The sequence below is a fragment of the Carica papaya genome, chromosome 3 (assembly GCF_054855325.1).
Source record: "Carica papaya isolate Zhongbai chromosome 3, ASM5485532v1, whole genome shotgun sequence".
Lineage (NCBI taxonomy): Eukaryota > Viridiplantae > Streptophyta > Magnoliopsida > Brassicales > Caricaceae > Carica > Carica papaya.
In genome coordinates, this window is record NC_142311.1 from 9,822,357 (window position 1) to 9,834,027 (window position 11,671).

The window sequence follows — 11,671 nt, forward strand, 5'->3', positions numbered from 1 at the left end:
TTTGGTTAGCTTTTCTATATTAATAAAAATTAATTGAAGTAAAATGTTTAAATATGAAAAGAGAAAAAAAAATTATTCGGATGACAAATATAAACATCACCTTTACGTTAATTAAAACTAAATTTACAGAAAATTATTTTAAATTATAATTTATGATGTTATTAAAAGTTCATATAGTACATAAATGAAAATAAATAATAATAATAATTTTGTTTAATTTTAAGTAAATATAGTTCATCTTATTTTTTTTAAGAAAAAATTAAAAAAAAAAATTTGTCAACCCAAAAATAAGAAAAAAATTTTTAAAAAATTAAAAAAAAAAAAAAAAAAGAGAGTGTGTGTCTGAGAGAGAAGTTCTTATGATACTTTATGATCATTACTGTATTTGTTCTTACAAAAAAATTTCTCATAAAAATTTATAATATATATATATATATATATATACTTATAACCCATTATTATAGGAGAGAGATATAACAATATAGTCATTATTGATGAGGTACCTATCATACTCTTTTTCTTAAGTGGAAGGAGTATACATGAAGATACATTGATGGATTTATAAATTAAAAACTTTTTTTTTTAGTAAATTCGTGTAATACACATAAAATAATCATAATATCTTAAAACGAAAATACAAACGGAAGTATTATGTAATTTGAACTTATGATCTTTTAAAAAAATTATACAAGAAGAAATAAGAGATAAAAAGCTTATGACGTTTGGGAAGCTACAAAAAATTTCAGAATGTTGACCAAAGCATCTTTAGCAGCCCTATTTAGTGCAATTTCCTTCTTGAGGCCATAAATCCCTTTGCCAACCAGTTGATCATCGATGAATACATCAAACGCCATACTCTCTTTCCATTGGTCTACAAACCGAAGTTTTAGATTTCGCTTCTGGCACTCTTCATATAGTTCTGTAACTGGGTGCTTTTTTAGGGTTTCCGGACTTATTCTCGGTTTTAATATATCTTCGAAAACCTACCCAATATATATATATATATATGTAATTTCCAACAAAATGAATTATATTATATGTCATACTAATATATATATATATATATATATAATGTACTACATCATATAAATTGTTCATGGAAATTGTAAGTGATCATAATTAGCATCACAACAAAAGCAACCAATTTAATACACAATTAATACAATTAAATGTAGTTTTAGTTAACATCGAAATTCATATAAGATTTTATTTTTAAGTTGAAGATATATACATTCATTAAATAAATTATATATATACATTAATAATAATATATGCTTTTCAATTAAGACACACATAAAAGTATTTTATGATCTGAACTCATAATTTCTTACATAGAAAATGATATAACGATTATTATATTTACATTCATATCACATTTAATACGCATGAATATTTGGAGAAAAAACTATGTTATGTAATTTAATATGAAATTTTACTAATAAATGGTAGGTAAAGAAAACTAGTGAAAATATTATATATAAGGGAAATAAGATCTTAATCTTGACTTATATGCGTTAATTATGCAAAATAAATTTTGATTATCTTTTACTTTTCCTTTAAGGGTGTTCTAAACATTTAAGATATTGATCTCACGACATAAATATATTTAGAAATAAATTTTGATCATCTTTTACTTCTCCTTTAATTTTGATTATCACGTTCTCATTAATTTCTTCCCAAAAAAAGTTTTAATAAAACCTTAAAACATTAACTACTGGTAAATTTCACGATCATAGTGATTTCAAATTCAATTTTGGTAAAAGGGTAGGAAATTCATCTTCTTTTTTTTTAAATTAATATAAGCAAGAGAGTTATACCTTCCAAACGATATCGATGCTGTTGCAGTCAACGAAAACAGCTCCAATGGTGGATTCAACAATATCAGCTAGAACTTTTGGCACCACAACCAGACCATTTGAGTGCAATGGATATTCCTCTATTGCTTTCTTGAACTCTTCTATCTGTTCAAAAATTTCATGCAATATTTACTGTACATATATATCTATATATATGTATGTACGTAATGCATTTCATAATATATACACACACCCCACACACACACGCGAGATAGTACAAAGTATCTTCGTTGTTGACATTGACATAATCTAAAAACCTAACAAAAGCACTTGTCGCCAAACCCTAAAAGATACAAAGGTTACGCCAAAACAAATTTAATTTACACAACTACCCATCCCAAATTAATTAAATCAAAAACCTTCCAACCATCAACAACCATTATATAAAACTATTTTCTTAAATGATAATACGACAACGTATCAAACAAGAAACATCGAAGTTTTCAACCTATCCGTTAATATTATTACGCCATTAAAAGAAAATTCAGAGTCAAGAAGACATAACCGCTTACTTGTTCCCCAAGGAGCGGCTTCTTATGGCGAAGAAATCGATGTAATTCGTGCTTGATCGCCACACGTGCGAGCTTCTCCGTATCCACGTTGGCTGCACGGAGTCGGGTCAATGCTCCAGGTGACAAATCCGGGTAATCTGAGTACTGTTCTCGTGTGACGATTAGGTTGAGTACTGAGTCGCCGACGTACCCCAATCGCTTGTACGAGACGGTCGCGTTCGGGTACGAGCAGTGAGTAAATGCTTCCTCCAATAACCTCTTGTTCCTGAATCTGTAGTTCAGAATCTCCTCCACCTCGTCGAGGCTCGCCGGCGGCTCAGTTTGATTTGACTTGGTCGTAGCCGACTCGCTGATGGAATTGTCCTCTCTGTCGACTTTCGAGCGGCCGACAGTAATGTCAAGCTCTTCTACTTGCTGGCTAATAATAAGTGCTTCTTGTTGTTCCGATTGGCTTGGTGCTTCTTCGTGCTGATCATCTATGGCGATCATAATGATCCGGGAAAACTTCTGATTTACATGGAAAAAGAAGGTTCGGAGAGAAAATTGTCAATAACAAAGAGGAGAGAGAGTCCACGAGGAAGAGCATGTATATATATTATATATATACATAAATGCATATATATTGGTTTGTCTTTTTCGTATTTAAGGTTTTGGTGTCACATGAATCGTGAGTAAGAAGTATATACAGGTTTTAATGATAAAAAAAAAAAACCAAATAATGAGATTTGAAGATCCTTATTAATTACAAATTAAATAAATAATTTAGCAGACATTATTTATATGCCAATCTTCTACCTATAACATTAATGTAGTAAACGATGTGATTGAGATTTCAATTAATTTTCAGGTTTTAGAAAAATCTTGCAGAGAATTTCTTTTTCCGGAAAATGTAATGTTGTTGACGAGCAGACTAGATTCTATATTGGTCAAGTTAAATTTTTAATAAATTATTAACGAAAATATGACACGATATTATAGTGTACTCATTGCACAAAATAAGTATATCAGTTTTTTAGAACTGAAAAATTTAGAACTTGATAAATATATATAAACGCAGAGTATCACTAAAATTACTATATGAATATTTTAGAAACCTGGTAAAAAAACTAAATAATTATTGTGACCTCTTAATTATATTTTATGGAAACTATATAAATATTAGAACATTCTGGAAATGTGAAAAAAAAAAAAATTAAATAATTGTTCGGACTTTTTAATTAAACTTCATAAAAGAGAAGTTTGGCGGTAACCCTCATAAAGGTAGAACCAAATAATAAATGAAAATGAAAAGGATGTCATCAAAGGGTGCAAGACATGGGTTGGGTCATAACCCTCGGGCATTGGACAATCCAAAGGGCATGACTAACAAAATACAATCCATCTTGGGTCTTAAAAGGCGGTTTTTCATTACGAATTTGGTGGTAACCACTGCGCAAGTCTATCTTGGAGAACCAGCCGACCTCCCCCGGATGAAATTAAAGAAAGGAGGAGATCCGTAAAAAAAAAAAAAAGAGAGAGAGAAATTAATCAAAGATCCAACTGATCACCACGTTTGTATTGTAAATATGCAGTTACGAATAATCCAGCAAAAGTAATAGAAAGACAACCTAAGACGATTCAAAATAGAAAAACTTCAATCATTTCTCCAGGATCTCATTCAATAGATCTAATCCATTTCTAGGGTAGATAGAGGAGTTCGTCCCCCGCTTCCTTTGCTCCACTGGCACCAAAGATCAAGAATGAAAAATAAATAGAAAGATTGGTTGGTGGGCTGTTAAGCCCCCTAATCAGTTAAAGGCAGATAGCGGAAAGGTGAGCAGCTATAGCTTCATTGTTCATCTTCCCCTCGCTACCGGATGAGTGAACTCTACCCGCCTATGCTGGATGGGATTGGATTCAATTAACGGATTCCCCCTGCCTCCTAGATCCACTGGGCGAGTGGAAGACATTGAGAAAGGCTTCACATCCCTTGCGGGGCTTTGAGGTTTTAAACTTGGTTGTGCTCCTCCGATTGACAGATTCCTGGAAAAAAAAAAAAAAAAAAAAAAGGCCTTTAGGCGGAGGATTGTACCTGGAAATGGAAGGTCTGCCCCTTCTTTTTATATTTTTTATTAGAGGCTTGCCTCTTTCTTTTTCTCTCTACCGCCTGTGTCTATCTCCTGTCAAGTGTGCTCCCTGCCACACTACTCTCACAGCAATTCCATGAATTAGGAGACCTAATCCCCAAACCCATCTCTCATTAGCGAAAGCTACCTACCTCCTTTTGCTGAAGCTCTGCCAGTATAGCGCGGTTTGTTTAGTCTCTTTCTCTATATTCGCTGAACACTTCCAATACCTCACCAGACCGATTTCACTGCTCGATTAGAGCAGCTCGACTTTCTTCGCAGCTTTCGAGCCCCTTTCTTTTTCTTTGTAAGATAGGGCGCTTGAGCGCCCCCGCGCGATACAGTTGAAAAGCCTTATCTTGCTTGCTCTTATTTTGAAAGAAATTGTTTGAGCCGCTTTCAAATCTTACCTTTAGCAACGGCAGTAGTCTTTCTTAGTGCAATACCTTCAACCGCCCTTAAAGCGTGCGAGCGGCCCTAGCGTACGGAAAAGAAAGAAGACAAATAGAAGATAATTCATGTTCATGCTAACAGAAGAGCGGATCCAATACCAAGACGACTTCTTTCTCAGGAACTGCAGCGAGTACTTTAGGAATTTTACTACGGAGGGCTGCCTTCCTCTCTGTCCACCACCAGTATCCCTATGGAAGCCTCGTTTTTCTATCAAAAACTCGTTAACTCATTAACTCGAAGTAGGAAGTATTATTAGATAATTCTAGAAGTGAAACTAGCTTAAAGGGGAGGAAGTGCTTCACGGGTGTGGAGCACGACTTCCGCTCTCTTTAAACCATCTGGGGCCGAGGCCCCGTTCTGCTTACTACAATTAGTGTAGCACCTTTCTTTTTAGGGCTGACTTCGGAGAGTACCGCTGCTATTGTTTGAGTATAATCCTGGTATCTTTCTATAATCATCTTTGTGGCTCCTGTTGCTGCAGAGCCTCTGTGCTGTTGCTTTTACCCAGCCGGGTAACGAGTCCTTGAATATTCTCAGGTTCTTCCGATTTTCGACAAAAAAACCAGCTAAGTTTTTTTTTTCTTCCTCCAGTAGGTAAGGCAATAAGTTTTGCAAATTGATGAAGATTCATAGCTTGGGAAAAGACCTGAAATCCTACCTTCCGGCATAGCGATAAAGTGTTGACAGAGCAGAGTGAAAGGCACCACCTTGAGAGGCGGGCAACGAGGTTATATCGCTCTAAAACAGGTACTGATAACGAACCACAAGCCCTATTAAGCCGAAGAAAGAAGCAATCATACCCCAAGATATTGCACTTCAAAATCGTTATTAGAAGCACTGCAAGCGCACTTCCTATCTAGGCAAACCAAACCCGAAAACAGACCTCTATCCCGGCTAGCCTTGCAAGAGTGGGAGAATAGAACTGAGCATCGAGGCTGCAAGACAGAAGGAAGGTTCCCGCGTGCAGGAAAGCTCTTTCTCAGGAAGTCCGGTATGCTTCTCTTCTCATCCCGTCCATTCCTAAGCCTGAGAAGGAATGGGAAAGAGGGGATGTCCTTATTTGAGTTAACGTTGTGATTAGCGCCCACATCTTCATTCTATCGGAGCGCTAATAACAAGAAGTCGTCCAAAAGCAATCAGAGGCTCCCTATAGGCTTTGGATATCGTACGGAGCCACGTCGAGTTGAGTATAGCTGGGCGATACATCCTTAGGGGGCCCACCACCTCCCCTGGTAACGAATAATCAACCCTTTGCACGCGTCCTTTTTCCAAAACAGGTAAGTTGAATCTTCGGCTTACCCCAAGCCCGAAAGCCCTCTCGAATTGGAAATCTACTGCCGCAATAGCACCAGTTTATATGTCTTTTGGCTTTACCTTTTTTTAAAAGTATGTATGTGCGTAGTTCAAGTTTTCGCCCGATTCACCAAGGAATATTTTGGTTGCTTTTGGCGGATTGCTTACTACTAGGTTGGATCGGATGTCAACCTGCGGAGGCACCATTTGTTACTATTGGACAAATTCCTCCTTTTGTTTTCTTTTTGTTCTTTTCCATAACGCCCATTCAGGGACGAGTTGGAAGAGGAATTCCTAATTCTTATACGGATGAAACTGATCACACCTGATCAGTGAAAAATTCTGACACCAAGAATTTACAAGTGAGTATTACACCAAGAATTTACAAGCGGATGAGTTTTCTAGTTGGCTATGTTGATATAGCCGCTTAGATAGGGAAAACATACTCCAATATAGGGTAGGACTGAACTTTAAAATCCGGGGGCTTTGTTCTCGAAACTCCCTCTCCCCCTCTTTTTTTTAAAAAAATAAAAATAAAAAGCCCCGCTCACTAAGGGGCCCCTCTCTGAGCTAAAAGGAAAAGAAGGACACGGAAGACATAGTCAATTAAAGCCACTGCCTTAGTAACACTCGTCCTCTATCTAGCTTCCTTGCTTAAAGAAAAGACCGGCTTCAGTTATTTCCTTGCCTTACGAAAAGCATTTCGAAATGGAATTGAATTCTCCCTTCTGGCATCAAAAGAATTGGAATTCTATGAAATTCCCCATTGGATAAGACTGAGCGAGGGGAAGAGCATGGAAGTGAAAGGCCAAACGAAGTCGGTCAAGTTTCGCAGGAAATTTGAAAAGGCAAAGCTGGAATCGCTTCAAGCACATAGAATCCCCGAAGGGAAGGGGGAGAGGGAGGCAAAGCTGGAATCGCTTCAACCTAATTCATTTGCCAGTTTATGAGCTCACTAAGTCGGAAGCCAACGCTATATCTCTTGCTATGGCTTTTAGCTCATTTTTGGGATATCTGTTCAGCACACTAATAATGAAGTACCTGACCAAACGGGTAGAACTTCATGATGGATTCGGTCTAACCCCATTGAATTGAAGGAAAAAGTGCAGTTCAAGCACTTTGCTTTGAATCACACACAGATATTCTAAAGATTCGGCATTCCCGATCTTCTATCTTTCTTGCAGGCATGGAAATCAAACTGGAATGAAACCTTCCTTCTGATTCTGAGATGCCGAGAACCTGGTCTTCTTGTTCACGCCTCAACTGCTAAAGCTAAACCAAGAGTAGCTGGTGAAGCAAGTGGCTGGGTTGCAGATCAAGCAAGAAGAGGAGACGTTCTTTGCTGGTCGAGGAAAGAGTCAGTCTAGCCCCAACTCGAAAAGGCAAGAAAAGAGTTCGCAGAATGGAGAGTCATCTGAAAAGAAGGATCAGATTCAGAAAAAGTCCAAGAGACAGGGCTGCTACCGTTGTGGCAAGACTGGCCACTTCATAAAGGACTGCAAAGCCAAGTTGGCGGATAGTAAGGCCGCCGCAACGACAACCTCGCAGGGAGAAGTGCACCATGTATTTTAGATAGGGTCCGCTAGTTTCTTTGATCCTACACGGTCTTCCTTTTCCATTATCTTCCAATAGTTCGACCTATCCAGAAAAATTGTCGGCCTACGAATGCGGTTTCGATCCTTCCGGTGATGCCAGAAGTCGTTTCGATATACGATTTTATCTTGTTTCAATTTTATTTATTATCCCTTATCCGGAAGTAACCTTCTTCTTTCCTTGGGCAGTACCTCCCAACAAGATTGATCCGTTTGGATTTAGGTCCATGATGGCCTTGTTATTAATTTTGACGATTGGATTTCTCTACGAATGGAAAAGGGGTGCTTCGGGTCGGGAGTAATCAATCACTAGTGATGATAGGGCAAAAATAGGGGAGAAGGACAAAAGAAAGAGCGATGCCTACATTAAATAAATTGATTCGTCATGGTAGAAAAGAAAAACGGCGCACGGACCGTACTCGAGCTTAGGATCAATGTCCCCAGAAGCAAGGAGTACGCCCGCGTGTTTCAACGAGAACACCGAAATAACCTCACTGCGTAATACTAAATTTCTTTTCTTATTTTTCGAAGGAAATTTACTGATATACCTTATTAAAGTAGTAGTTGTTCCCCAGCCAAGTGCCATCCGAGAGTCTTCCAAAACTCTCTGCCATCTGATGCGGGCCACCTTTTGTAAAGCAGGAAAGTGTGGGCGCATGGTTCGCGTTTATAAGCTTCCTATGACAGAGTAGGACAAAGTATTTTCGTTGTTGACGTTGACATAATCTAAAAACCTAACAAAAGCACTTTGTCGCCAAACCCCAAAAAGATACAAATGTTACGCCAAACCAAATTTAATTTACACAACTACCCATCCCAAATTAATTAAATCAAAAACCTTCCGACCATCAACAACCATTATATAAAACTATTTTCTTAAATGATAATACGACAACGTATCAAACAAGAAACATCGAAGTTTTCAACCTATCCGTTAATATTATTACGCCATTAAAAGAAAATTCAGAATCAGACATAACCGCTTACTTGTTCCCCAAGGAGCGGCTTCTTATGGCGAAGAAATCGATGTAATTCGTGCTTGATCGCCACACGTGCGAGCTTCTCCGTATCCACGTTGGCTGCACGGAGTCGGGTCAACGCTCCAGGTGACAAATCCGGGTAATCTGAGTACTGTTCTCGCGTGACGATTAGGTTGAGTACCGAGTCGCCGACGTACACCCTAATCGCCTGTACGAAACGGTCGCGTTTCGGGTACGAGCCGGGGGTAAATGCTTCCTCCAATAACCTCTTGTTCCTGAATCTGTAGTTCAGAATCTCCTCCACCTCGTCGAGGCTCGCCGGCGGCTCGGTTTGATTTGACTCGGTCGTAGCCGACTCGCTGATGGCATTGTCCTCTCTGTCGACTTTCGAGCGCCCGACTGTAATGTCAAGCTCTTCTACTTGCTGGCTAATAATAAGCGCAGAGTATCACTAAAATTACTATACGAGTATTTTAGAAACCTGGTAAGTAAACTAAATAATTACTGTGACCTCTTAATTATATTTTATGGAAACTACATAAATATTAGAACATTCTGGAAATGTGAAAAAAAAAATTAAATAATTATTCGGACTTTTTAATTAAACTTCATAAAAGAGAACCAAAAAAAAAAAAATGTTGTTGACAAGTAGACAGTACATATAACATTGGGTAAGTCAAATTATTAATAAACTAGTAATAAAAATGTTACTCGTTGCACAAAATAATTATTTCATTTTTTTAGAGCTGAAAGATTTTGAACTTGATAAGAGTAATGTTGTGGACGAGCAAACAACACTGGTCGAGTCAAATTTTTAATAAATTATTAGTGAAAATATGATACAACATGATTCTGTACCCATGCACAAAATAATTATATTAATTTTTTAGAATTAAAAAATTTAGGACTTGATAAGTTAATAACTAAATTATGCACGAGAACAATAAATATATATATATATAAAAGAATAAAATATTACTAAAATTATTATACGAAGAGTTTTAAAATATACATAAAATATTTTAAGAATCTGATAAAAAAATTAAATAATTGTTCTAATATCTTAATTAGACATTATAAAGTAGAAACAACCAAGTTATGTTGTTGATGAACAAATAGTTGAGCTCTTTTATAAGAAGAAATATCAATAGTATTATAATGATAAAAGAATGAATGTACTACAAAGTAAGATTAAAAATATCAATTTTTTTCATTTAAAAACAAACATGAGAAAACCTTGCAAGTAAATCTATGAATTAATAAATGAACACCTATAAGATGTTAATGTATGATTTAAAAATTATTTGTAAAATATAGAAATGTATTTTTACATTATAATAAATTACATAAATTATGTTTAATTAATTTAAATAAATTTCAAGAATATCAAAAAATATTAAATATAAGATATATTATATACTTTTAACAGTAAAATACACACACACACATATATATATATATATAGAAACACAAATTGCAGGATGGTCATGAAACATACATAACCATCATTAGAACCATTAAATTAAATTCTGTATCTAGTTCGAATTAGGTGATTTCAGTATTAACAAATGATAATACAAATGCATTACTATTAAATTAAACTAAATGCAGTTTTTTATTTTACAATTTATAATTTATTTTAAGATTAATTATGATAACATTTTTAATTGACGAGGAGAAAAAGAAAGAAAAATACTAAAACATTTTTCTTTTCTTTTTCTAGGTATCAAAGCATCAACTATTTAGCTTAGTCAGCAGAAGGGTCAAAGAAAATCTGCATAGATTTACCAAAGGTTCTGCATCTTTCATGCCCCAAATTCATCTTAGAAATAATAAAGAATAAATGATAATACAATTTATACCAACTTAGATCCGTTGCAGTTCATAAATTTTTAATACACTATTAATAGAAATATGAGAAGTATATTATTATGTATCCATTGCTCGAAAAAACAAATAAACTTTACGTACGGAAAGAACAAAATATAACTAAAATTATTATATATAAAGTGATTTTAAAAAATAAATATAAAAAATTTTGAAAATATGAGAAGAAATTAAATAATCATTCGAACCTCTTGTATGAAGGAGGAGTATCAAGAGCATTATAATGATAAAAAATGAATTGAATGCAAAATAGGATTAGAAATATCAAGTTCTTTTGTTTAACAGCGAATAAGATAAAACTTTGTAATTGAATTTATACAATTCAAGATAATAATAATATTGTATATCTGTTGCATGAAAACAATGAACATTACATAAAGAAATAGCGAAATATAACTAAAATTATTGTATATGATGTGATTTTAAAAAGATAGATATAGAACATTTTGAAAACGTGAGAATGAAACTAAATAATTGTTCAAACCTCTTAATTAGTCTTCATAAAAGAAAACAAATAAATTATGTTGTTGATAAGTAAATAATAGAACTTCTATATAAAGGAGAAATATCATGAGCATTATAAGGGTCAAGAATGAATCACATACAAAATAAGCTTAGAAATATAAACTCCTTTCATTTGAATGCAAATAGGAGAAAACCTTGTAATTAGATTTATGGAATTCAAGATGATAATAGAATATTTTGAAAATATTAGAATGAAATTAATTGTTCAGATCTCTTAATTAAGTTTTATGAAAGAGAACAAAAAAATTATATTGTTGATAAAATAATGGAACTCCTGCATAAAGAAAAAATATCATGAGCATTATAATGGTCAAGAATGAATTGCATGTAAAATAGGATTAAAAATATAAAATCCTTTCATTTGAATGCAAACATGAGAAAATCTTATAATTGGATTTATAGAGTTCAAGATAATAATGGTATTGTATATCTGTTGCATAAAAACAATGAACGTTACATAATAAAAGA

General features: G+C 34.7%; 1 protein-coding gene and 1 long non-coding RNA gene across 2 annotated transcripts; both read right to left on the reverse strand.

Moving 5' to 3' along the window:
* Window positions 1-635: 635 nt before the first annotated feature.
* Window positions 636-9,233, reverse strand: RTL1 (RNAse II-like 1; the record flags this gene model as incomplete). The annotated part of the gene is made up of 4 exons (XM_022038019.2): window positions 636-983; window positions 1,818-1,961; window positions 2,369-2,875; window positions 8,799-9,233. Coding segments are annotated over 4 exons (1,356 nt in total), but the record flags the coding sequence as incomplete, so codon positions are not given.
* Window positions 3,892-7,066, reverse strand: LOC110811502 (uncharacterized). The gene is made up of 2 exons (XR_015817726.1): window positions 4,492-7,066; window positions 3,892-4,390 (listed from the first exon to the last, which is right to left on the reverse strand). It is a non-coding gene; the product is annotated as an uncharacterized LOC110811502 (long non-coding RNA).
* Window positions 9,234-11,671: the final 2,438 nt, after the last annotated feature.